This window comes from Centroberyx affinis, unplaced genomic scaffold, assembly GCF_046629955.1.
Source record: "Centroberyx affinis isolate AG114_WGS23_722 - 3 ecotype Tasmania unplaced genomic scaffold, CSIRO-AGI_Caff_v1 ptg003255l_1, whole genome shotgun sequence".
Taxonomy (NCBI): Eukaryota; Metazoa; Chordata; class Actinopteri; order Beryciformes; family Berycidae; genus Centroberyx; species Centroberyx affinis.
Genome location: NW_027281279.1, coordinates 86,295 through 112,958, shown reverse-complemented (window position 1 = coordinate 112,958; position 26,664 = coordinate 86,295). Strand labels below are relative to the sequence as shown.

General features: G+C 44.5%; 1 protein-coding gene across 1 annotated transcript; it reads right to left on the bottom strand.

Annotated features, from left to right (window-relative positions):
• Positions 1-1,649: 1,649 nt before the first annotated feature.
• LOC139660236 (GAS2-like protein 1) lies at positions 1,650-23,757 on the bottom strand. Its single transcript, XM_071538332.1, has 5 exons — positions 22,985-23,757; positions 13,147-13,254; positions 10,008-10,104; positions 8,641-8,944; positions 1,650-6,876 (listed from the first exon to the last, which is right to left on the bottom strand). Exons 1-5 carry the CDS (start codon positions 23,684-23,686, stop codon positions 4,767-4,769), a joined length of 3,321 nt encoding a protein of 1,106 aa, XP_071394433.1. The 5' UTR covers positions 23,687-23,757; the 3' UTR covers positions 1,650-4,766.
• Between the last annotated feature and the right edge of the window lie 2,907 nt (positions 23,758-26,664).

Genomic DNA, 26,664 nt, shown 5'->3' with positions numbered 1-26,664 from the left:
GCTAGCAATACAAGTAATTAGCTAACTTTAAGTTAAACCACTAACGTTAGCCAAAAAGCATAGTTCAGGCTCGATAGCTGGCTAGCATCCGGCTAACGCGACGGTAACGTTAGCATAGCAGGCTCGAATGTCTATAAATTTCAGCTGGAAGCAAGCAACGTATATACTAGTAAAGTTACAAAATATATGCAGATAGTTCTCCAGTTAACGTTACGATTCGATCGATTACTCACGCATAACTGATTTGCCCATTCCTGCATGTTTGCAATAACGTTAGATGAATGAAACTGCTGCTAACTGCTATCTCTGATGCAGTGTGCCTGTCAGTGTCAGCTAGCGCTTGGCCACTTCTCTAGCTAGCACAGCTGAGACATGACCTTCTAAGTAGAGGCTTAAGGAAGCCTTTGCCGGGATAGTTAAGCTCTTAATCTATCGACCTATTTTAAACCCTACCAGAAGAATTAACGTACCTACTGAAGTTAAAATTAGACTCACCACACAATGAAACTGGAGAGAAATCGCCACAAACAGCTTACCGTGGCAGGCTTACGAAGTGTGATGGCCTTCGTCCCCTCCCACTTGATTTACTTCCGTCTTGCTTACCACTGAATAATCATAGCAAATACAGAAGTAACGAACGTCACCTTTCATTCAGAATAAATATGTTGTTGTAATGTACTTTATAGATTGACATTTGGGCCGTGAAATGGGCAAGTGGTTCAACTTCTGCGTGCTTCCATCGAAAATGTGTTTTTTTCTCCGGTATTTTCCAGAAATTCTACACCATTTCCCAAAGGTTATAGCTCTTATGTTTCTGATGACACGTCGTTGTACTAATTCAGAGACACAGGTTCAATGAGCTCTCAGATGGTTTGGGGAGTTACCCGATTACATGTAACGGGTATACAGTAATCAGATTACAAAAAATTGTAAAAGGGTAATTCTATACACAGTAATTATAGCCTACACATATATCTTCACTTCCCATTCTATGGGTTTTAGAGGTAAGGTAATTCAAATGTAACTACAAGTTATCAGATTACACTGATGAGAGTGAATAATCAGGTGGATTCCTACAGTTTATAACTTTACCCAAGTAATCATTAAACTGTAACAGATTACATTTTGAAAGAAATCTTCCCAAAACAGCGCAGATGTCAGGTGTCACAGGTGTCAGGATGTCCTACTCCAACACAGGGCAGGGTTCATAGTATGCAGTTTCAATCCATGTTTTATTTCATACTCAAAAACCCCTACAAAGAGATCATTGGGGTTTGGGCTATACCAGACTGGACAATCTAGATACCTAAAATCCTCCACACCAAATAAATACTCTATTAGAATAGGCTACAAGAAGGAAGTACATGACATTGTGTGTGAAGAATAACAGTGTATTATTCTCAATACTCACTTCCACATGCAAGCGCTGCTCTAAAAGGCCACAAGCCTACAAAGAATCCAAAGCCAGTTTCTGCTCAGTGACCCAGCTTGTCTACATCTTTCCCTGTTGTACTAAAAAATATGAGAAGAGGAAAAAAAAGGAAATGCTCTGCTTGAAAAAAAAATGGATCAGAACAGACTCATAAACTTCAGAGGAAAATATTTATTACAACAACTTGACAGCATTTCATCTTCAAAAAATTGTGAGATATTGGTATTGCAGTATTGCTATTTAATGCATACAAATTCCACAATGTCAAGCACTTTGTACATTTAACTGAAGTTTTAGAGAAGATAACGAAGATAATATTAGCAAAAAAAAAAAAAAAAGGAAGAAAAGAAATTATTTCTGATGATGAACATTCAAATTTTGCTGACTGGGGGAGAGAGAGAGAGAGAGAGAGAGAGAGAGAAAGTGAGGTTCATGAAATTTACAAAGCTGTGCGGGACAAAGAACTAATTTAGAGAGGATAGTCACTCTCTAAGTGATTGATTACCCGATGTGATGGCATGATTACATGAAGTCACAGTTCACATAACTGGTCGATTTTTTTTTCAGACACCAGCTGATCATCATGCATAATGTTAAGTATTAAAATAAGCCATCATGGACAGACTAACTTTAATAACAACAATTCAAACTTTAGACAACTAGAAAACATGTTTGTGAAATTGATAATCAGCTGATTATTGGGTCAGTGTAGCCATGACAGTAATGATGCTAACATCAGAAATGATTCATGGCTGTGAAGAAGAGTCAGCATTACATCAAATTACTATATCTTTGAGTGTGGCAAGACAGTGCATACTTGTGGCGGTTGTTGTGTGTAGAATCAATCCAATCTTTATTAAAAACCTGTGACTTTCAAGTTAATTCGGCAACATTTCGAACTGATGTCTTCCCTTTACATTAGGTTATAGGCAAAAACTTAAGAACCTGTGAAAGAATGGCATTTGTACATATTGGACCCCGTCTCCATTGGATTTTCCATAAACACTTACAGTTCACTTACAGTACTTGGGACACAGCTGTCACTTCAGACCGATGAGACTTCATTTCATAAATTAAATAAATAAGACCAACATGACTTCCTTCGTCACTTCTACCCTGTACATATATAGTATGTACATCGAAAGATATGCACACTCTTTATTTCTACCCCATTCACTGCAAACTCTCTTTTATAGTGTCAGTGCCCTGCAAAATGTTTTTATTTCTTTTTTTTTACTTTACGTTTTTTACTCTAACTGATGGGGATATTGTCCCCACAACATCTGTGGAAAATATTTCCTGACCATGGGATCAAGCCAAGAATGCATTGTCCAATCAATGTAAACCAAAATCATTGTAAAATATCAGAAATCCATAGTGTTTTTGGGACAATCAACCAATTGTTCTTAATTCACAAAAAAAAGTTGTTTTTATGGAGGTATGAGGCTTCTGCAGGACACTGACAATATAGTTCCCGCATTTACACCTTCAAAGATATTTTACAAAGTCCAAACCTGTTAAAAGCCAAAAACAGAAGTGGATGGACTCTTGCTCTTACATTGATAACAACTGTGCAAGAGTTTAACAATAGAACCTTAATATCCTTTACATTATCTATTATTCATGTGCTATTCCACATGCAGTCACTCAAGTCAAAACAACTCTTTCTCCATCACAGTTGACCTTACTATACCATCGTTATCGGCTCTACATCAATCAGTACAGGAAGATGTCAATCCAAGAATATGGAAGAAAGGAATTGCATTGTGCATCCAAGCTAGGTGTGCCAAGAAATCAAGGTTACTTTGTGTACAAAGCCAAACAAATTTTTCTTTAGCCACTAGATGTCACCATAGATTGTCATGTGACAGATTAATTGAAATCCATCTGTTCAGTAGGCTATATGGCTTCCCTTGGTTCAAAAGAAGAGAATAACTCTTATACTGATGTGACAGCCTAATAGGATTCAGAGGCAATAAATTATCTGTATGTGTATCATATGTACATCAAGTATTTGTTATATTCAAAATTGGCAATGCTCCCCACATTTTCCCACATTCCCACTCAAACTATCCATTTTCTATTTCCAGAAAACTGGTAATGATGGCAATGTAATGTTGCTCAATAGAGCTCACTGATGTTGGGCAAAAACATTCAAAAACCTGCAAATACATTTTAAGGCAAAGGGAATTGTCAAGGCATTTCCAACACCAATATTGCATAGCTAAGGCAGCATAGAACTTAATACAGTGAATATGTACATTATATATTCAATTCCTGTTATATACACAATACCCACGTCTGTCTGTGAGTATACATATACATATGCACATGTACATGTATTTACACATTCATCCTCCTATGCATTTAATTTTTGCACATATATATTTAGTACTGAATTCCAGGGTACAGTATTGTTGGAGGAAGAACTCAACATTTCTGTTTCAGTGACAATGACAAATATAATTTTCACTGCTCCTCATAGTCTTACCCTTATTCCACATCGCAGAAGAAATAGAATTAAAATTATGTTTTACTGCATTCAAAAAGAATGTTAAAAACCTATAATACACTAAGCACTTACAAACAAACATCTTCTATCTGGACTACATTGATTGGTTGTGAGAAGGTGACATCATACAGTAACAACAGTAGACACTTTTATGGAGATTGGTAGTGTAGAATATGTAGTGTGTATTAAGTCAGAAAGATTATGGGGGTACCCATATGTCTATGTTACATATTAGACTATTGTAGATTTTCATATATTGAGCAAAAATTGCCATAAATCAAGACCCCCAATGCTGAGTGACAATGAACGATACCACAGTCATCCTACCAGTATTATGACTATCAAGGCAAGCAGTAATGCTGTGGCAAACCACAAGAGGGAGCCAATCCATCTGATTTGTTTCTAGTGTTCCACTAGGGTTACATCTTCAAGTCCCTGGCACTTCACCATGCCCTTCAGCGGGGCACATGGCAGCATATGTTCTCTCTCTATCTCTCTGCAGTTGCAGCAATCATGAGATTTTCACAAGTATATTGCAAAAGACACCTTATGACTGGCAAAAGCATCCCCATGCATTCATAAAAAGTAAAAGTAAAACTAGTATTACAGACCATTCATTTGGTAATAAATAATTTGGCTTGAGTGCAAAAAAATCATGGGAACCCCCTGCAGATATGAAGGGGCAAAACTAAGTGAAAAAAGAAGGAGTGTGTGACATGCAATGAAAACAGTCTATAGCCCGGTCTCCAGTCTTTTTTTTACATAGTAGTCAGCGTTCATATAACAACAGATCCCCCTTGTGTCATACCCATCAGCTTTGTGCTACATCCAGGCTTCAGTGTCCAGGCTCCCTGATTGTCCGGGGTAGGAGCATTCTTTGTTGCCCATGGCTGGGGAGCGTGGCTGTGGGTGGATCAGATCTGCGAAGGCCTGGTGCAGGCCCTTGCGTGAGGCTGGGTGGCCGTTAGAGTGGGGGCTCTGAGGGGAGAGTGGAGGGGTGTGGCAGGGGGAGCGGTTGTCGTGTGCCTGCAGATCTCTGTAGCTGACTGGGGTGGGGATACGTGAGGGGCTGTTGTCCGGCCTGTTGTCAGTGCGAGGCCTGATCCTGGATCTCAGCTTGAGTTTATAGATAGAGGATACTCGATCTGTCTTCTTCTGCCCTTTCGTTGACCGCAGCGCTTCTTCATCAGTGTCCCCGTTGGCCAGGGGCGAAGATGGTGGGGGAGAATCAGAATGAGATTCGCTCAGACTGAAGCACATGGAAGAGTTTTCACTAGAGGAGTCCTGGAAGGAGCAGTCCTCAGAGGGTGGCAGGGCCACAGGCGAGGGGCAGGCCTCTGGGGGAGGAAGGTCATCATTGGCATCACCATCCTCCAGGTCATAGGGTAGGTTTGGTTGATGATCCTCCAGAGGAACATCTCCCTCAGGCCCTGAGCCCCAGCCAAGCTGACCCTGCTGGCCCACCAGCACCCCTGTAGGAGGGCAACCTCCAAGGTCTCCATTCATATTCCTGGAGTTGAAAGCAGGTTGTGAGGGGACCTGATTCATCAATCTGGCTGACTCTGTGTCTCTAAGGTCAGGCAGGGTAGAGAGAGGTTCCCTCTCCTCAATGGAGCTAGAAATAGCTGGGAGTTTCTTGAGACCCCCTCCACGCTCCCCCCAGCGCTCAGGCTCTCCATGCCCACAGTTATGTGGTCCTCCTGAGCTGTGGCCATACAGTAAATTCAAGGGGTCCTCCAGTGAGAAGTGACGGGGATTAGTTCTCTTGGATTCCCTGAGGTCAGGCAGAGTTCCTATCTTTGCCCCTACGTTCAGGGAGGAGGTGGAAGAGTTGGAGGAGGAATAGGCAGAGTCAGTGACATTAGAATCAGTGGTGGCTGGCACTGTGTGTGTTCCAACCCCCTGCTTTGCGGGTGCAGATACGGCCACCTGCAGGGTAGCTCCCCCTGGGGCTCTACTAGGCCCTCCTCTGACCTGCTGTGTGTTGGCCAGGAACTCAGCCTCGAAACTGCGATAGAGGTCTTGCTCCTTTTGGGGGTCCAGTGTTGGCAGCATCTGGAAGCCAAAGCCTATTCCTTCCTCCTCTGGCTCTTGGCGCTCCAACCCAGACCAGTTCCTATGATGGCCTCGCCCAGCAGATCGAGGGCCGTGCGAGGTCCGAGGGGAGCGGGTACCATGGTGGTGAGAGTTGCGGGGAGAACGTCGGCCTCCTGAAGTGACTGGTGGCAATAGCCTGCTTTTCCCTACAGAGGGGGAGCGAGGAGCAGGAGGCCTGGGAGTGACTATTGTCTTCTTACTGGGGCTGCTGCAGTTGCTCTGGACCCCTTTAATAGGTGAGTTGGAGCATGAGGATGACTGCCTCCTGCTGAAACCACCACCTAGTCTGGGGGAGGATGGGGGCAGTTGTTTGGCCCGAAGGTCCTCGCGTCTGTCTGAGGGTGGGGGCTGGGGGTCTCTGTAGCAGGTAGTGGGCCCAGGGCTGGCATCGTTGGAGCGAGTACGGCTGGTTAACTTTCCCTGGCTGTGGGAACGGGGGGGCTGGAGCCTCCTGGGGCCTTCGTTTCCAAGGGAGCGCCCCCTCTCTGCACGGGAGGTCCGGGTCCCATCAGAGGGTGCTTGCGGGGGGTTAGGTTTGAGTATGGGAGCAAGCGTAGGACGTTCCCGAGAGTGGCTGCGCGCACGGGGCAGCGGGGGACGCAGAGCTGGGATCTGATTTCCAGCTCCAGGCCTCTCAATCACATGCTTCCCCTCCTTACGGTTGACAAGTAGGACTACCTCGTCACCAGAGCGACGTGAGGTGTTCCCCAGAGAGTACCGTCCCCCTCCTCCTCCTCCCACTCCTCCTCCTCCTCCTCCTCCCTTAGAGGAGGCTGTAGAGGAGTCACTGTCTCCAGATAGACGCCTTGTCACTGGCATCATTGTCTCCTTATTCCTGCAACAGAGGGAGGAGAAAAAGACTGTTACTTATGTATGTTTAAAATAATAACAAAAATTTTAATGTATGTAGGACATGATGCATACGTTTTTGGTGTTAGTATCGGCTGGTTGCTTGGCTATGTCTTGGAAGTGTGACAAAGGGGAAGAACCTGTTCACATGTCCCGTGAAGCAATAGGTTTTACAGCACCATATGGCCTCTGACTCAACTCTCATGGCAGTAACAGATTTACAGTAAATATCATCTGCCTTCAGTCCATGAGGTGACCTCTAATGTGTGACGTTCAGGATTTGTGAATACCTCCCAGCCTGCCACTACTGTGCATAGACAGTCTGACCAACCTAAGGCTTGGTGCTTCTTGGAACAGTGGGCAGTGACAGCCAGGGAGATTACAGGGAAGATGAGAACAAGTGGGGTCAGGATTATAGGTCCTGTAGATTTTCTAACCCCACACACAGCGCTGCCCTTCCCAAACACCACACCACTATACTGTCACGCACTAGTGGGACCCTCAGGTCCACCAGTATAATCAACTCCGCGAGTATCGGTTGTTTACTGAATTTTTTTTTACCAAATCTAGACATGCAGTAATGTAGTATGGTACAAAGAGAATTACTATGATACCCAGTAATACAAAGATACATAAAAGTAAAGTAATATCTAATTAGCAATTTACTCTAACTCTAAAGTCATCCTCAGAAATCAAATGTGTTTACACTCAGACATGGTGTTTTGTTTCCATGGAGCCCACCTGTTGACCTACTTCCCTAGTTAGGAGAGCTGTGAACAGTTGTCTAGGGATAGTTGTCAGATTAGGCTTTATCTAGTCTGGCGCACTTGACGGGGATGCCCCACCCACACAGGGTTAATTTGAAAGAGCTGTTGCCTTGACGTCTGGCCTGAGCCGTCGTTCAATGTGGAAAATGAGCCACACATTGGCTAGAAGCCAAAGTAAACCACCCCTCGCCTCGTAATTGTGTTAAACAATGGCGCCTCCAGACTGACGTATAGGGAAGGTATGTGACCAACTCAACTTTCTGCGGACCTCATGAGGAGTGCAGGCAGTTCTAATTCTCTTTATATCCCATAAAAAGAGCTATGTTGGCCTTAACATGCCAATACTCTGACTATCATTGATAAGCCACATCATAAGCATATCAGTGAAAAGAAATGTGTGTTTTCCTTTGCCATTGGCTTCACACTGACTCAGTTCATCAACTGTGTGCCATGGTAAAACAAGGGAAACAGAAGCTTGAGCAACAGAATCCCAGCCAAGTTCAGCCAGTCATTAGTGTAATTAACTGAACCAAAGCAGAGGAGGAGGAGAGAAGAGAGGGGAGAAAAGAGAGGGGAGAGAGGAAGGTGGAGCGGGCCAAGCGGTGTGTGTTGTAGCCACTAGGGGGTGCAGGAGAACGGCTGTGTGGGATGGACTTTATGAGGGCAATGTCACCTGAGATTAGAGAAATCTGCTCTGGTCTAATCTGTGGCTTCCTGCCCTGTGTATTTTGTGTGTATATGTGCATTTCTTTGTGTTTGTGTGTGTGTGTGTGTGTGTGTGTGTGTGTGTGTGTGTGTGTGTGTGTGTGTGTGTGTGTGTGTGTGTGTGTGTGTCTGTGTCTGTGTGCGTAAAAGAGCAAGCATTGAAAACCATTGAAATGCCGCCCGCCAGGCTGCTTGTGAGAGATTAATTTCTTATCATGATGACACACAGCGGCAGCACACACACTTATCCGCACACTTGCACAGACGTACACACTCACCTGAGAGGATTAAAGTGGCGGGGCTCTGAGCGGTCTCGTGGCGGCCGTGGGAGCAGAGTTCGTCCAGCGCTGGTGTCTGACTCGGTGTGGCCAGAAGGGTGCTGAGAGCGGCCAGGCCGCGTGGAGGAGGAGGGGGCACATGGGGCAGAGGGAGGCTCCAGGTTGCGCCTGTCAGGAAGTTTGTAGGGTGCAATGCCTTCATTGCGCCAGTGAGGACCTGGGCTAGTGGAGCGGGAAGAGTGTGCACTCGAGGACTTGCTCTGGCCACCCTGGCCACTGGCCTTAGCCTGGTGGTAACGGTGGGCTGGGGAGAAAAATGGTAACACGTGGTTAGGACAAACATATACCTAACATAGACAGACAGCCTGTGAAAACACCTGCAGCATCACAGAGGATAACAGTCATCAAGAGAGGTCCAGAAATAAATCACAGCTGACAACCATATCCATATCATTAAGCTTTTAGATAGTGACAGTGGATAACATACTGTATCTTAGGTTGCTACTTCCCTGAGGTAGGGAGATGGGGCCTTACTTGTGAAACTGGCCAATCAGAAACATGCTGATGATCCTGCCATTTTGGGAGAACAGTTATAGAACACAGAAGGCCCACTCCTATCAAGAGACTATCAGTATGTTGCTCATCATGGCCTCTGTTGGTTAGAAATGCAACACCAAATATGACTCCAGCTAGTGTCAGCTGTCCAATCCCAACAGTAGGCCCCTGACATCACCACTTTAGAAGAAATGTGTACCCATGGATAAGGAAGGACTATCAAACCCAGTGACCATTGGAAGTGTCACTGTGCTGCCTATTAAAGTGAGAGTAAACATTAACACTGATATGTTTATGGTTATGGTTATGGTTATGGCAGGTATCTAGTCCAGTTTATGAGGACTAACAAGTCTTTATGGTGGGTTAGGGTTAGTATTTGCACACTGGGACATGATCTTTAATCAGATAGTTGGGGGAAAGGTGGGATAGAATCTGGGTGACTACACATTCTCCATTTCAAAAGTGCATACTTTTTGCAGACCTATATTTCTTGGCTGGATATATAATAATTTTGATCAGGGTTCAATATGATATACGCTGATAGTTCATAATATGTGAAATGACAATGATTGTATAATTGCATAAATTGTATAGTCATACAAGTCATACAAGTCATACAAGTCATACGTCTAGTGGGACTGATTTTCCATGTATTTCCCAACATTGTGTGCTCCTAGCCTGAAGCATTGTACATTAGATGTGAATCAGCTCCTTGAAATCATAAATGTATTATGAATTATGAGATGCAACACCAAGACATAACAATGAAGTTGTTTTGTAAGGGGCTGGCAGGGAACAGGAAGTGACCTCACCAAATGCAGCGCAGCGACACGGGTCATGCTTGTCCAAATAATGTTCTAATGTGTCCCAGCCGCCCCCGACACGCACCATCACATGGGTGCGAAGAACCTGAAGGGGAAAGAGACAAACAAGGCTTTAATAGATAAACAGAAACTAACACACTCTTGCATGCACAAATAAAAAAATTATGCTGATGGCTAAACATTTTAATAAACTGCAATACCACACAGACTGCAGATCAAGTCAATGGATATGCAAATTCTACAAGTGGGGCAGCTTGCTGAGCGGTTGGCCTGCCCTCAGTGTTATGTAACAGTCCCATTAGCTGCACCCCTGCCTATGTCCCTGCCTCTCCCTCCCCCGCACCCCCTCTTTCTCCCACATCACCCCCAGCTGCTGCCATTATGAGCGCTGTTCATTGCCATGCCAACTCACAATTAAACGGAGAAGGGGAGAATAACAAAGAGCTGTAGCACCATGAAAGACACTCTTTTCTGGTCTCTCTCTCTGTCTCCCTGCCTCTCAGCTGGCTTCCCCATGTTTTCAGAGGGTGAATTAGCATGGTAACAACTTACCCCTCCGGTCCTCTCCTTGGCTCTGTGATTTCAGTTAACGGGGAGAGGAGCAGAGAGGAGAGGGGGCCTAGCTAACAATAACAGAAGACGTCGGTGGATACTGTATGCGACTTCCTACTCTCCGCTACTCTTTGAGGCACACACATCCACACGAAGAGCCTCTCTCCCTCCAGGCAGAAGCCGTCTTCACTGAAGCAGGACATTTTGCCTGACGTGACAGTCTCGTGGATGCGTCCCCTGCCCTGGGTTGTGTAATAGGGTCTGCCAGCCACATGTTTCAAAGGTTGTGCTGTGTCTCTGAGGGCAGGCAAGGCAAAGCCATAAGGATGCATCTGTGTGGGCTGGCACAGGGCTTATCTGCACCAAATCACATGTGGCATGGCCTCTCATCCCCAGGTCCCAGCCATGGAGAGAGAGAGGCCACAGACACAGATGATCAGAGGAACTGATATCGCACGTGCTACACTGCAGCATCAAAGTCTCACTCCACCTTCTATCCATTAAAGTCTCTGCCAATCCACTACAAGTCTCTTCATCCTCTGCCGTGCTCCCCTACTATATCAAGTCCGTCAAAACAGCTAATCTGCTTAACTCTATCAGACCTGAGAATATAAACTGCTTACTCTCCATTGCTCTGGCCTTATGTCAGTAACAGGTTTACTGTTAGTGTGACGGTACATGACCATCATGTGGCAGCTGTGAGGAGTCTGATAAGGCCGAGTAGGTTCTTAGGGACCAGTGCTACTCCAGATCTATGATCAGCTGCCTGATTTTGCAAACCACTGAAGGGGTATCACAGCCTTCCACCACTGTAGAGACCCAATCCCTGTTTCTATGGCAACAGCGAACAGAGACGTCTTGTCATCACGGCGGGGGCGGGCTGAACCAATTTCTCTCTAAATCTTGCTTGTAAGTTCTAAGATCAAGCTCATGGCTCATTTCAGCCGCTGTGCCCCGCGACTCAAGGCATCTCTTCCTCGCACCGGACCACCTCCCCGGGGACGAGGATGCCATCACCGCTCCCCTTCTGTTCATGCAGCCCTTTCCCCCACTCCCTCTCTCCACTCCATCCCCTCCTTCAGCCCAGGCTCCTTGTCAGAGCTTTGGCAGCTGAATAGGGGCTTGTTGGCTTTCAAGGTGGCCGCTAGCTTCCTCCCCTCAGATGAATAAGGGAAGCGTGTTGGCTGCTCTTGTAGCTGCTGGGGCATACACATAATCACTGTCATCCTCAGTAAGGAATAAGGAGAGGGCGGAGACCGTATGAAGGGGGCTAATCTGACAAGCCAAAGGCTCCCCAACACACACACACACACACACACACACACGCAACTGCACCACAACCACGTTTAACATGGCTGTTCCTCACCAATTTAAACATGCAACATTACACTCTGTCTCACTGCTAATCACACTAAGGTCAGTGCACAGGACATTTACTTATTTTTTAGAAGTACATGCATAGTTTATTTCTTCTGACAGATGGACATACTGACATCCAAGAAATTAAAAAAAGCAGTTTTGTCTCAGGTTTTGCAGTCAGGGGTGTGCCAAACATTTCAACATGTAGCATGTACCACATCTTCTTGTCTGGACAGAGCGGTGCCTCCCAAAGTGTGGAAATATTGACATTATTGATGGTGAGACAGACCTATCCTGTAAATGCAGACGATTTGGAATGGCATCCTGTGAGTCCATTAATCAAGCTGAGGTACATGAAAGGTAAGTGAAACCGAATCGATCCCCGGTATCCACCGGCCTTCCTGCCCAGTCCTGGGAGGTCCAGTGGCAACTCTTAGGACTGAAACTGAGACAAAGAGTCTAGTAGAAACAGGCTGCAGCCAAGATAAGGGCCCGCACAGGAAATGACCCAAAGCTCTATTTGTGTCTCACTGGGAGACGGCAGGGAACCAAAAGCCAAAGTAGTGCGCTGGGTGTGGGCCAGATGAAGGGAGCTTGTAAACACCAACAGGAGAGAGAGAGAGAAATCACTACGCTCTTATATATACTGTTTAGTTCACGAGGCTTTGATGCAACCAAGCATCTGAATGATCTGTCTGTTGCTGCATGACCTTGTTTTCATTCTTCTTGTATCAACATGTGATGCTATCTGCCAACACTGCATGCTTCCTTTGATACCATGCAATCAATGCAGGCCTCACAGTTTTGTGTACTATGTGGCACAAATTAGTTGCACAGACACATGCAGATGAACTAGTAGTTTGAGTTTTGGCTTACGTTTTATAGTTAGTATAGTAAGTTTGGTAGTTGTTTTGAACAGTTCAGATTTTAATTCAGAATTTAAAATTTAAAGACTGGAATATACAGTGATATAAAATTTAAGCATTTTTGAGACAATAAAATCAATTTTTCAGTGTGAAGTAGTTTTTCCCAGCACTGCCTATGAACAAGTACTGTATTTGACTTTCAAAGCAGAAGAGCAGCTTGTGCAAAACATCTTGATTTTAACATTATTTGCATTTCAATACATGCATCTAGTGAGCTATACCTATTATCTATGAACACAGATCATTTGTTTTGATGTGATAGTTTGTTGTGTTTCATGGCGAGGACATACCCTTATGAAGATCAGCGCACTGGAATCTCCCACTTTGTACTTCCCCTCCGACACCTTGGTCATGGGAAACTGAGCTGGACAGGAACACTGGCCAAGAATCTCTCGCACCTGAAACAAAACAGGCTGGTTTAACAGCTAGAACAGAGGAACATGACACAGCGTCTGAGAGGAGCAAGAGGAAGCTACAGTACCCACGCTGCGACCCCTTCCTGTTCCTCACTTCAATTCCCTCATATGACGTCATGTTTACTCATATATTTGTAGCCGTGACCAAACCTCCTCTGGACCTGAGCGCTATGTGTCAGCAACACAATGACTCCATTTTATAGTGTGAGAAATGAGCAGCCTTGGCTGTCTGTGTGCTTGAGGGCGTGTGTGTGTGTGTGTGTGTGTGTCATCTTCCTGCCAACTTTTCTCTCCAAGCACCTACTGGGTGATAGAGTGCCCCACCTCTCTCTCTCCCTTCCCACACAAAAAGCATTGCCTCATCTCCCAAGAACACTTTGGTAACGTGTCATTAAAGCACAACCAAAAAGCGCAATCAAACTCAAAATGCATATGTTGACATGCTAATGAATGCTCTTTCTCTTTCTCTCTCTCTCTCTCTCTCTCTCTCTCTAGGCCTTTACATGACATTGTTTCTGGTGGCAATACTATAAGATGAGGGGAGAGAGTTCAAAAACCAGACTGGCGGTGATGTCAGCAGGCCTGCGGTGCCAGATGGGTTTTGAATTGAGAGAGTCAGAGCTGGTGCCCTTGCTGTGGTGTGGTTGGGGGTGCTTATTAGGCACTGGAGTCAGACAGAACTGCAGGGTGGAGCGAGAGCCGCCTGCGTTGCGTAGGCCCCGGCTCTCGCGGGATTGGACAACTTTGATGTTTTTCTTGGCGTCTCTCTCAGACAAAGGCGTGTGCACACTTGTCGACCGAGAGACCGGGAGCAGCAAAAGGAGAAAAGCCAAGCAACACAGTGGACAGAGAGGCAAGCACAGGAGGAGAAGAAGAACTGCTTCATACATGTGTGTAGGAAAACATGTGCACATGTGCGGTACTGCAAGGGCAGCCATTACAAAGGGCAGGAACGTGTTTCTGTGATAGCTACGTCATCAAATGACATGTCACAGGGAACTTTCAGGTTTTGAGCCCCAACCCTGTGGCTGTGTACAGTGCTGTACATGTACCGGGCTCAAAGGACTGGCCTGTGGTGTGTGTGTGTGTGTGTGTGTGTGTGGGGATTGGACAGCCTGGCCTCGAATGCCTAGATTATGGCGTATTCAGAAGATTAAGGAGGGACCTTGTTATTTTCTTGAAATAGCACCCTTCTTTATGTCCCACACTAATTAAAGAGGAGGGTGGAATCAGTGCTAAGTCTCAGCATCTCACCTGCCTCTCTGTTCTCCCTCTCACCTGCCTCCATCCACCTTTCTTTCCTGCTCTCCCTCACCTGCCTTTTCATCTATCAGCCTTCATTGTCCAGCCTGTGTATTTACAGTAACATACTATCACACCAGACCTATACTGGTCTTTGCTTTCTTTGTTTTGCTGACATTTCCACCCCCCACCCCCCTCTCTCTCTCTTTCTCTCCATCAGTCTCCACTCTGTTCCTCAGTCTTTCTTTCTGTCAGTAGGTGGACAAGCCCTCTTTGGAAAACCCCCAGCTAGTGAGTTAATGGAAAGATCACCATGGCAACAGACACACATAGCCTTACCCTTCCCTTTTTAACTGTACAGTTTGCTTTCTTTTTTCATTTTTACTTTAGCAAAGCCTTTCAGTCCTCTCTCCTTAAAGCCCCAGAACACCTCCCCCAGAGACATCCAGCTGAGGTCATGCGTTTTCTTCCAGAAGGAAGGTAAAACACCACTGTGTACGCTTTGTCTCATGACATACTGAGCAGGATACAAAGCTAAACCGTGAAGTGTCTTTATGATAAGCTAATCAATGTCATCAGTGAGCTCTGAAGTATTTACTTTGTAGAACCTTTGACATGGAAAGTGTGCATTTCCCACGTCTTCACTGAATCAACAAAGGACACACACAGACAGAAATACACACATCATCACACATACCAGCAAGAGCCAGAATTGGAACAGTACAAGGGGAGGAGAAAGGCAAGGTCACGCAGGAAACATGCGGAAGTGGAACTGGAATACAGCAAAAAAGGATGAATTATGGATGCGTGCTGGTCACATGGGAGACGTTTTCACCAAGAGCTGCAGATGTTTGAGAGGGAGACAGAGAGAGAAACTACAAAAACAACTGCAACTCGACAATCCGCAGCACGCCCCTATACTGGAATCTACTGTATCTATCTCATGATCGGAATGCAGAGACGTGTTTGCAAGAATTGCATGAAACGCAATTGCCTTGATCATTTATATTAATGAGACTACTGTGAAATTCCCTTTGACCTGACCTGCTGGGTCTGTCTCCAAGCAGATTATATTTACAGAACATATAGATATATGTTTGCTGTCTGATAGCTCAGACCACATCGTATCTGTTCAGTGTGAGTCAACAGAGCTAGAGGATAATCATAATCTCTCCATTCCTTTCCTTCCTGACCTGAACCATCTGAAGGGCCATTCATGGAAGAGATAACGCCAAATTGAGGTTTGTCCGAACTCTGGGGATGCACATACTCAGGAAATGGGAGTGGGAAAGATGTTTAGGTTCTATTCCCAATTAGCTTTACTGATTTGCAATGTGGAACGACACAGGCTGCAGTACGGCATGCCTGGGCGGTATACTGCATCTTAACAGTATGAACACACACAAAGGAATGCACATGAGTTGTCAATATTTTTCCACTCCAACAAATTTACAATTAAAAAAAACCTTTAAAATTTGGATTTCATTTTCGACCACAGCATAAAGAGTGGATAATCAGTATGAAGAAGAACCAGTCTGAATTGATTGGTCTATATAATAGAGTCATGAGCTTTACATAAAATATAATTTGTATTTAAAGGCAATTTGTATCAAACACTGTTGTGCTGGGAAAATTCAGAAAAATATTATTATATTTTGAGGACCAGTGCTCTGGTTCTTCAACTTTTTCAGCCTCGGACTCAAATGTAATAAATTTGCTCAAGGACCAAGGTCCATTTGAACATATTTCTCATCATGTGAGAACCCACCATCTAAGGCCTTAACCCATGGTTTGCTGTATTGCATTCTTCAAACATAGGTGTGCTGGCCTGCTGTAAGCTGCTCATTTTATGATTGTTATGGAGAAGATAACTATTGCCAAACTTCAACAATAAAAACTGAACATTGCAACAATTCACTCCACAGGAATTCACATATTAGGCGTTCCCAGGATTGAACTTCTGCTCCTGAGAGACAATTGTAGGGATTGTATGACATAACACATACTTTCAAGGCTGAGGAAAAATGAGAAAAATAAAAGATTATATGGTACAACACATACATACTAGGTGAACTATATGAAATGGTAGAACAAGACTCTTCTTTTAGTTTATCTGCTCAGCCTGAGGGTCTCTAGTCATGACTGGAATCTTCACAAGACAAAACAACCGTAGCATCAGATAAGCAGAGATTCTTGGAAACCAGGCCACAGGGGGCGCCTGCTTGGCAGGGAGGGGGATTTTTGGAAGTTGAGGTTATTACTCCACCACCCACAACTAAGGATTTCTAGAGCCTGTGGACAAATACTGAAAACAGCTACATATCAGAGCCTGTTCTCCAATCAAACCACTGACCTGACAGCCTGCACAGAAGACTGGAACTACATCACGGAAAAACATGCAACAACCACTGCTCAAATTAATCCCTTAAGTGATTTGAGGTTTGCAGGAAAATGATCATCAAAATGAATGAATGAATGAATTCTAATTATGTTGAATTTATGGAGAACAGTAAGTGCTGTTGGGCTTGTATCCTGAGGGGACGAATTGAGTGATAATGCAAATACAAGCATTAAAACTCAGGCATGCTGGACCAACAGGCTAGACCAGTAGAGACTAGTAGGAAAAACAAGAGTTGAACTCTCTGCTCGAGTAAACGCCTTAGGGAGAGGTGGTGTATGTGGGTTAATGCCAGTAACCTTCCATTGGGAGAGAGGATATAGTAAATAATGGCTATACTTTTGCATTGAAATTAAATGAAGAATGTAATAACTGTTTCATAACATGCCTTTATATCCTTGGATGTGCAACCTGTACAAAAGCAATGTGCTGCAGCTTGTAGATGTTGCACAGCTCTGTATTTTTACCATGGTGAAATGGGTTTGTACTTGCTCCAGGCCAGGTTCCATCTACAGTTCAAGGAAACCGCTCCCTGAAAATCGATGCCTATCTTCTGGCCACATGACAAACAGCCCACTGGGGGACGGGGAGGATACAGAAAACCCATGGAAATCAAATACTGTAATGAGAATAAAGTCATTGATATTTGTCTCCTTCAGTCAAATAGTAATGTAATCACTCATTGCAGGAAGTTAAATCACAGGCCAGAGTCTACCTAATTTGCCAGTTTGTTTGATGAGGCTGCAACGCACTCAGCACTCCTCCCTGTATCACTGCAGTGTGACAGCTGTCACAGGGCCAAGGTCACATCAGTTGATGGCCCGCGAGGGACTCTCCTCTCATCCTGACAGTCTACACCTGAGACCAGTCTGGAGAGTCCGCAGGCAGGTATAGAAAATAACCAGACTACTCACACAGACACAATATTCAAAGCCTATTAAGATAAACACACAGTTGAATGATAATCATGCACACGATCATGCTGGTTGCACGGTAGATATCACCACACACTGAAATAAAGAAATAAAGCGGGCAATATGCAAAGTGTGGAGTCAGCTCTTTCCACATGAATGCTGCTGCATGGAAAAGGGTGAGGAGTGAGATCTGTGCTGTACTGGCACTGTACAAAGCCTACTAGGCAAAAAAATGTAACCTTTAAATGACTAAACCGTTAGAATTCAGCCTGCACTATATTTTACCTCCATATTATAAACACTTTGAGGGGTGCGTAAGACACAAGAAGCATAAACACTGAAGGATGCCATGCTCTCTCAACAAAGCGTATGAGTCTGACCCAACGCAAGCCACGATGACCTACTTTTCCCTTTCACTCTCTCTCTCCCTCTCTCTCTCACACTCACACATACTGTAGCTCACTCACAGTTCTCTCCCACCCTCTCTCAGAGTAAAATCTATTCCAGTCGGGTTTAGCAGAGTGTACAGTAAAGGCACTCTAGGCATGCTATCTGTTGTCTTCTCCCCCTTTTTTTCCTGAATACATGAATTGAACCATAAGGCTAATGGAGCAGAGGGTCCATATAGGCATATTGTGCACATGCTCTCTCTCTCTCCGCCTCTCCTCTGCTGGTGTCTGACACTGTTCGGTCTCCATCCAAAGCCATCAGTCTATCTTAGTGTGAGATGACTGCCTTTGATTACATTACTGTCAACAGTGACAGTCTATCAGTCTACCCCCCCCCCCCCCCCCCTTCAGTGCCACCAACAAGGCATACATACTGCTCTGCTCTTTGCTTTATCATCTCCAAGGGAAAGAGGTGGGGGATGGGAAAAGGGGGCCCACACATATATGAACTATGAACAAGGGCTGAATGTTAAAGCCTGGGGTGAGAGGAGACATGAACCAGTTTATATGAGTGAATAGGAAGAAAGAAAGATGGGCAATGAAGGAAGCCTATAATGGTGCACTCTCAGGCTATAAAGCTCCTATGGTCTGCCGTTATTGTCTTTGGGTTTGCATGTGCGAATACAAAGTGTATAGATGTCTATGCATGCAGCAAGCATGTGAACAATGTGGGTGTGCATTAAGGGAATCAGTACGTGTAATTTTAATTATTATAGGGGTATGTCAGTATGTAAGGCTATGCGTTTTGACAAAGATAACTATCCCCAGGGCCTAATTGCTCTCCATGTTCACTGATGAGAGAACAACATAAATTGCAAGACCGAGAAAATATACAAAAGGTTATTTGTGTAGGTGGCTGGCCATGTTCCATTGCCTTTGGCTACTGGCAATATATAGGAAAATATGGAATCAGTCTGATATCACTATCATAATCTGTAGGTAGAGATGAAATGTCTGAGAAAATCCCCTAATGCAAAGGATAAACACTATGTGGGGATATATGAACGTGAACCAGCTGCTGTCAGTACCGCTCCTATGAAAATGCCTCTCCAGGAGTGGGAAAATGGAACAGTCAGACTTACATTATCAATGAGTCAAACTGAGACACTAAGGACGTAGTGACACCAGTCAGTCACTTCCTCAACTTAGAGTGGAAAGGCAAAACGTCTGGGAGATGAGTAAGAACATAGTGGCGGGACATGTGGAGACGCAAGGTTGGGTATTTACCTAAGGGCTTATGGTAACCAGGAAAGCAAACAGAGGAACTGAACTGCCACTTGTCACTTGATACACTTCAGCTTTTCCTAAGATAGGACACCTACTGTACATGGGGATCCGGCACACCTGTTAGATAAGCTACCTGCAGCAGAGCAGGTGGCCTGAGCAGCTGGCCTCTCAAACTGTTATTGAATCATATCATATGTTGGTAAACTGTGGTTTGATTATGACTTCTTTTTATTCTGAAAACCTTATTAGCATAACTTGAGTCTGTGAAATTCACAAGACAAGTGTGTTGAGGACAAATAGTAAATAGTGATTTCTGGTGATACACATTTACTATGATTCTTGAACAGCCAGATGTCCTTACTAGAGAGAGTTGTGCTTAAGATGATGCTGTCTAAACAGAGAAAGTTACTACAGTCATTATAGTAATGACATGTAATCCTGTTATCACCACTCTTTTATTTTCTTGTTGAACTCAACGGGAAGATTAGTTTGATGGCACCACACTACTAAAGGAACAATGTTTAGCATAAGGAACAATAGCAAGAGGATGATAGTTTTGACCTTATTTGCTTGTTCTGGGACTGAACACTCAGTCAATCACTGAGCCAAAAATCTATATCACACCATGCTGCCAAAGCTAAAAAGCTCAGCGAGATACACTGAGCTGCACATGAATCAAATGCCCAAAATAAATATTTAAATAGTCCAGAATTCAACACTTGCGTTTAACAATTAGTGATTCTGAAGGTGTTTTTCAACCTACAGAAGATGGACTGCAACATAACATACTTGGTGGTCACACATGAACTGTACAGCTCACATGTTCTACTAAAAATTTGACTGGATAATCAGAGAGGCCAGATCAACAATCGCAGTTTTATAGAGAAAATCTGATGACTGAATGGGAGCCAAAGGATCACAGCATTTCTGTTTGTTCACAAGCATCTGAATCTGCTGTGCACATCTCTCTGGGAGTGAGAGGTATGGTATTTAATTGATAATACGGCCTTCAAATAATGTCTTTAATAATGACATTTTATCAATGATGTTATGGGATATGAATAGGGAGAGAGGTCCTGAATAGGTTGATAAATTATGTATTTCAAAAACACTTCATTTAAAAGCTGACTCAAAGTAAAACTGTCTCTGTCTCCTAAACCGAACGCTGATATTTTTTTCCGGCCTCTATCATGTAGCTTAATGCTTTTTTTCTCTCAGAGAAGTCATTAAGACAGAGGAAGAGCCAAAACATCCCGTCCTGACACGCAACCCATCCTGGATGATGCAGGAAAGCAGCGCTGCCTGCATGTGCACTAGACACACAGCCTGGTCTCACAGCTGTGGACCGATGAAAATATCACTAAGCCCTTTAACTTTCTTCTTCTCCCTCCCTTTCGGACACTCGTGGCGACTAGCAATGAGGTTTCCAGTAATTACGAGACACTAATCTCTTGTAAGGCTACTACATTAGATAGAAATACAGAGGAATACGCACAAGTATATTGCAGACTATTGACTAAGGTCATGAAGGACATAAAGGCCTAATGCCTTGCAGCAAGAAACTGCTTCAGTGGCCAATTCATCAAAAATATAAAAATCTGGATTTCCTTGTCAACACACCACAGCTCAGGAAATTGGGTGGCAGTGACTACTTTAAGTGGAACTATGTCCCACACAGGATATGAGCCAAAACAAATGGGGAATTAAAAATAGCATATAAACCACAGTATGGATCAAAAAGAGCTGAGGTCATTAGACAGGATGTGTTAGTATTGAAGCATACAGCAGCACAGTAATATTGTATTGTTTTGGTATTGCAGCCTCTAGTCTTAGTACCTTACTGGTCTCTTACTCGAGGACACTCATGTTGCTGACGTGGGCTTTTTCTGTGTGGGGGTGCAGAGCAAGCAATTTATTCAGGTAGACAGGGAGAGTGGAAGAGATTTTATTCACCAAGGAGACATGGTGACTGAGAGTGCCACTTCTTAAATGGGTCAAAGCCAGTCAAATATCTCTGTCATTCACTGTCCCTAAGACAAGACAAGACTGTGTGTGTGTGTGTGTGTGTGTGTGTGTGTGCTGGAGGGGCGTGTCAGCCGGGGCGACAGAAGAGTAGAGACAGGAACACACGTCGCAGTTTTCCAGTGAGCTTTTGTCCTGAAATGTCTCTGTATGGAAGTTCATCACTCAGCCTGGATAATCCTCGGCTCACAGTCATATGAGTGAGTATTTGGAGTCAGACAGCCTGGGTACATGCAGCGCACCTCCTCCTCCACTTGCTCTCCTATTTCTGTCTACAGAGGTCACACAATAATTGCTCTGCTCCGCTGCCTGACCAGCATGAGTGTGACTGTCGGCTGTCTCCCCTCCTCACTCTTCCCTCCCCCTCGTCTATCCCTCACATCTCTGGTGTGAAAGGCCGACATTGTTCTCACTCTTCTCATCGACACTCAAATATTAACTCTTCCGCACTCATAACCCAAGCACGTGTTCTGCTCGTCTAAATCTGCCCATTTAGTTTTGCTCTAACAATATCTCTTTCATCCTTACACGCTTATGGCTGCCAGGCCACGGCAGGGCTCAGCCGGTTTAACGGGACGGTTGACAGGGGTTGATGGTTCAAATTCCACAGCATAGGAAATTATTTAGAACCAAACTGCCAAAAGGGACTTGTTCTCATTGTTGTGTAGCATTTTAGTAGTGTTGGTACTGGAGTTACAGAGCTACTGCACTGATGAGGATCTTTTTTGGGAGCACTATATTGTATTAAATGTTCTTGATGGACTATTTGCAACAGGTGTGATAAAGATATCTTGTGAGAACTGAAAGAAACATTTGCATCTCTGTTAACCTCTTGTAGGGGCCGAACTGACATTCACTGGCTGAGTCTGCCTGTGACTTTTCAGAGCTAGAGTGTGAGAGAATGTGAGGAATTGGGTGTCAAACACACACTGACCCTACAGGTGAAGAAGAATTTAACTGAACTCACTCAGCCACACACACATATGCATGCACGCACACTCCACAGTCTGTAAGGCCCCTGCCTTCTTCATAACATTGACATGATGTTTTCAGAGAGGGTGCTTGACTTTTGGCACAGCTCTGTGTTTTACTGTGGGAGAGCATCCTCAGAGATAGGTCTTCTCTCAACTGCTTCGTATTGTTTAGCATCAGATCTATTAAAGCTCTATTAAAGCAGACTGGTTTCCTAACAAGTTTAAGCATGGAAGCATGGAATTCCAACAATGTATTTCCAAACTGTGCAAAGAGGGTTAAAATTATGTAAAAATTGAGCTGTAGGAATATTACTACATGTCAATTTGCATCAAACATAGCCTACCTTGTAATGCAGTTCTATGATGGTACAGTTTTAGGGCCTGTTTTGCATTCCAGTGGCGCCACTTAAGCTTAGTTCACTGCTCTAATATGATGATGCTAAAATACAGTGGGCTGTGTTTTTGTCTTTTCATCGTGCAACTCACCAACTCATCCAAATTTCGCATGTCACATAAAACTCTTTTCTGCTGCCAGATGAATGGGGCTGGATCAGGTTCATCCTCCACACTTTCACTGATCTCCTTCCGACTGAAACACCTGCTGGGCGGGCTCTGCTCTCCTGGCTCCCCCGGCTCCACCGCATCCCGCAGGTTCTCTTGGTCCCGGATCTCCTCTTCGATCTCCTCCTCCAGTTGGATCAACATGGGGGCCAACATGCCAAACTTGGCCCCACGACGCGCCACCTCAAGGAGGCAGAGAACAAAGTTCTTCTCGTTGCATCTTTCCACCAAGTCGTTGGTCTCAAACATCAGGACGTCCTTGATCCAGAGCTCCTGTCTACACCAGCCGATGAAATTGGACACATTATCCCGTGCCAAAAACGATCCAGGGACAACGTTGCGCGACTGAAAGACAACATCTTTGCTTGGCACCTTCATGGACTGAGCAGCCTCCGGGTATTCCAGCTGGAAGTCCAGCGCAGCGCGGTTCACATTGTTGGCGTGCCGACACAGAGCACAGCCAGTCTCCAGCCCATCCATAAAGGTGTCCGCAGTAATATCTAGGTCATACAGGGTGTTCAGCCACTCGGCCAGATCCTCCTTCATGGCATACAGGTATTCTTCACTGGATTTAAAGGGCCGGATACTCTTGGAGGCGGCAGACTGGATGTTGCTCTGATCAGCCATATTGTCGGATTATGTATCGATACAGTCTACTTAATAATTCCAGATTGTCTCATTGCACAACTGCCCTCCAAAGCCTCATCCGCAAAATACAGCGAAATAACCGTGTTGACGCACCCATGCCAATTGGATGGTGCGCTATCTCAATGCAGCTTCTTGAAGCAAGGCTTTGTATCGTCAGAGGCGCATATCGGGATGCGGGGCGGCCGTGGCGCATGGATGCGTTTTCCGGATGTCTTTGCGAAACCCGTTTCCTTTAATGAGCGCATCGCCGGCTCCCAGAGTGAGAACGGTATCGGAACGGTCCGGGACGCTGAAACACACCCATGCGTAGGCCAATTATTCCATCTGGTAGCCGGTGGATCCTCGCACCCACAAAAATCCACGTGTTACCATGTCTGTCGGTGGGAATCAATCAAATCACTTCAGCTCCTTATCGATGAAATCACGACCATTGACCAGTGGCGGCATATCGCTCCCCAGTTCATCGTTCCCTACAAATAGGCTCAGCCCATGTTGCGCCGCCTCTTGCACTGAATATGTTGACCTGCTGTAGCTTAGACTAGCAGAGCGACTCGGTGGCACATCCCATTATAAGGGATAAACGCTCGGCAGAAGGGGAAAAACTTAACCCCATGTTCCCCGTTTACCGACAGACCATATAGCCTATTATTTCCAGGCCTAATTCCCTAACATAGTAAGGTAATAATCGTAAAATCATTTTAGAAGGATATAAATAGAACAAGTATAAACTCCGGTAGGCCTAATATTATAAATCAAGGATGTATTAGAGGGCAAAGCTCAGTTTGCGCACCAATCGTTATGACATAAATTAATATAGCCTATCACAGAAAAAGCATAAATTTATGTATTGATTTGTGTGGTTGTGTTGCCTTATCACTCACCAGCTGGAGGTCCTAATTTACCCACCTTTTTATTTACCACCACATCAATGATTATAGTGACACCACAGCAGATACACACACCAATAAATACGACCTCCATAAACTCACTAGGCTATGAGTACCACAGACAAACTATGTGTCCCTATAAGGAATATTAGGCTATAGTAACACAAGTAGGTTTTATCTTCACAAAAACGAATGGATTTCTAATGGACCTGTGACATATAACGTGACATATAAAGCCTGTGGCTCAACATCATAGTACAGGGAATAAGACCAACTTCCTGCTAGACCGCATATCCTACACAGGTGATTAAATGACAAGATGAATAAGACACGCTCGCATGTCAGTGAAGTTTTAACTACCTTGTCGAAAAGTCAATATTCCGATGAATGCGTGGCTACCGGTTTGTAGATGGCATTGCACAAAACAAAGATGTCACACCTGTAGGAGGACAGGGCCACTCAGGCCTGAGACAATAGGGCATTAGGGATTAAAATGAGAAGATAGACAGTGAGAGAGATATGGATGGACACTATGAAAACACCCTTATCCAGTCTACCCAAGCAGGCCTTAAAGTGTGAGACAAAGTTGCCCATTCAAGAGCGCATGATCTAGGCTACTGTATGCATGATAGAAAAATGGATCTTTGTCACGCACAAGACAACCAGGGACAGTGCAGGGGAGGACTACTTTTAGGGCGGCCCAAACTGGATGGGGCCCCTAAGACAGGGGAGACTAGACAATTAGACTATTTTAGGGTGGTGCCTTAGTATGTAGCATTAATATGTAGATGTATTGTTGCTTTTGCAGTGTTAACTCAGGGAAATAGTCTAAAATTTGTTGAATTCTCTCTCTTCTGTATTGTTTCCAAAGCCAAAACACGTGAAGAAATCATTGGGACAGTGTTCTTGGTGGTCTGAGGGCTTAACACAAGGTTACAACCTTTGTTTACCCTATGTTTGGATAATTTATCAACATTTGTGTAAAATAAACCTGAAGTTCAGGTTACAATGGAATGAGGAGGTTTTGAAAACCTCAGGCCAACTTGTTTGGGGCTTTAAAAGAATCTTTTCCACCAAGTCATTTCCCTTCCCTGTAACAGCCTTTTAAATCTTGTACTCTTCCACTCTATTGGAGCTGCTCATGAACTGCTCTAATGTGCAATTGTTTGAATTTCAGCAGGCCCGCTGCCAAGAGGGGAAGGCTTGTTTTCATTTAAAAAGAGGCATGTGTCTGTTTAAGAAAGAGAGTGAGGAAGGGAGGGAGGGCGGAAGACAGAGAGAGAGAGAGAGAGAGAGAGAGAGAGAGAGAGAGAGAGAGAGAGAGAGAGAGAAGGTGGGGGTCGATGAGATCATTTTCTGGGTCTGGATGAATCAGCTTTTCTGTGTCAGTATGAGAGAGAGAGAGGGAGAGGGAGAGAGAGAGAGCACGAGAGCGAGAGAGAGAAATCAGCACTCTATTAATCCAACATGAGCAACTGGCCACAGCAAATGGAGACCACTTAAAGATGTCAGCTGTGACTGTGTTTCCCGAAGGGGCTTTAACTTACAGGGGCTTCAGTGGAAAAAAAACAGAGGAGATAGGAGGTTTGGGTAGCACATCAATGCCAAGACTGTGTGAAGTTAGACTAATGTACAGTGTTAGGTGTTCCATGAACAAAAAAATGACCTACTGGCCACTTTTTGGGGCCTGAACCTGGGTCCTTTGGGTGAAAGGCAATTGCTCTACTCACTATGTCAATATGATTCAGCTTCATGTTTTTTTCCAGACTAGCACAGAAACATAAAGACATGAAGAATACTGTATTAATTTCGAGTGCCTTACAATTGCCCTCTTCCACGACAAAGCAGATGCTGAGAAGTCTGACACAAACCTTTAAAGAAGACAATGCGAAGGATGCAACCTTCAATGTCACAGATTAGTTCAACAGAAATTTAAGCAGGATTATGGTGGCAACCCTATAGGTGTATAAAAATAAGTACTTTGCAAGAGACGGATGACCATCAAAGGGCTGTAACAACGCCTTAATAGCCATATGTTTAACAGATGCTTGAATGAAACATGCCAAGTGT

What these genes read in the sequence shown, in the direction of transcription:
- LOC139660236 (XM_071538332.1), bottom strand. Translation starts at nt 23,686, where the DNA reads ATGGCTGATCAGAGCAACATCCAGTCTGCCGCCTCCAAGAGTATCCGG. An exon ending in GTGCGCTGATCTTCATAAGG is followed by an intron (nt 10,105 to 13,146) that starts GTATGTCCTCGC and finishes TTTCCCCTTCAG; the next exon opens with GTTCTTCGCACCCATGTGAT. An exon ending in CGCCACTTTAATCCTCTCAG is followed by an intron (nt 6,877 to 8,640) that starts GTGAGTGTGTAC and finishes CCTCTGTTGCAG; the next exon opens with GAATAAGGAGACAATGATGC.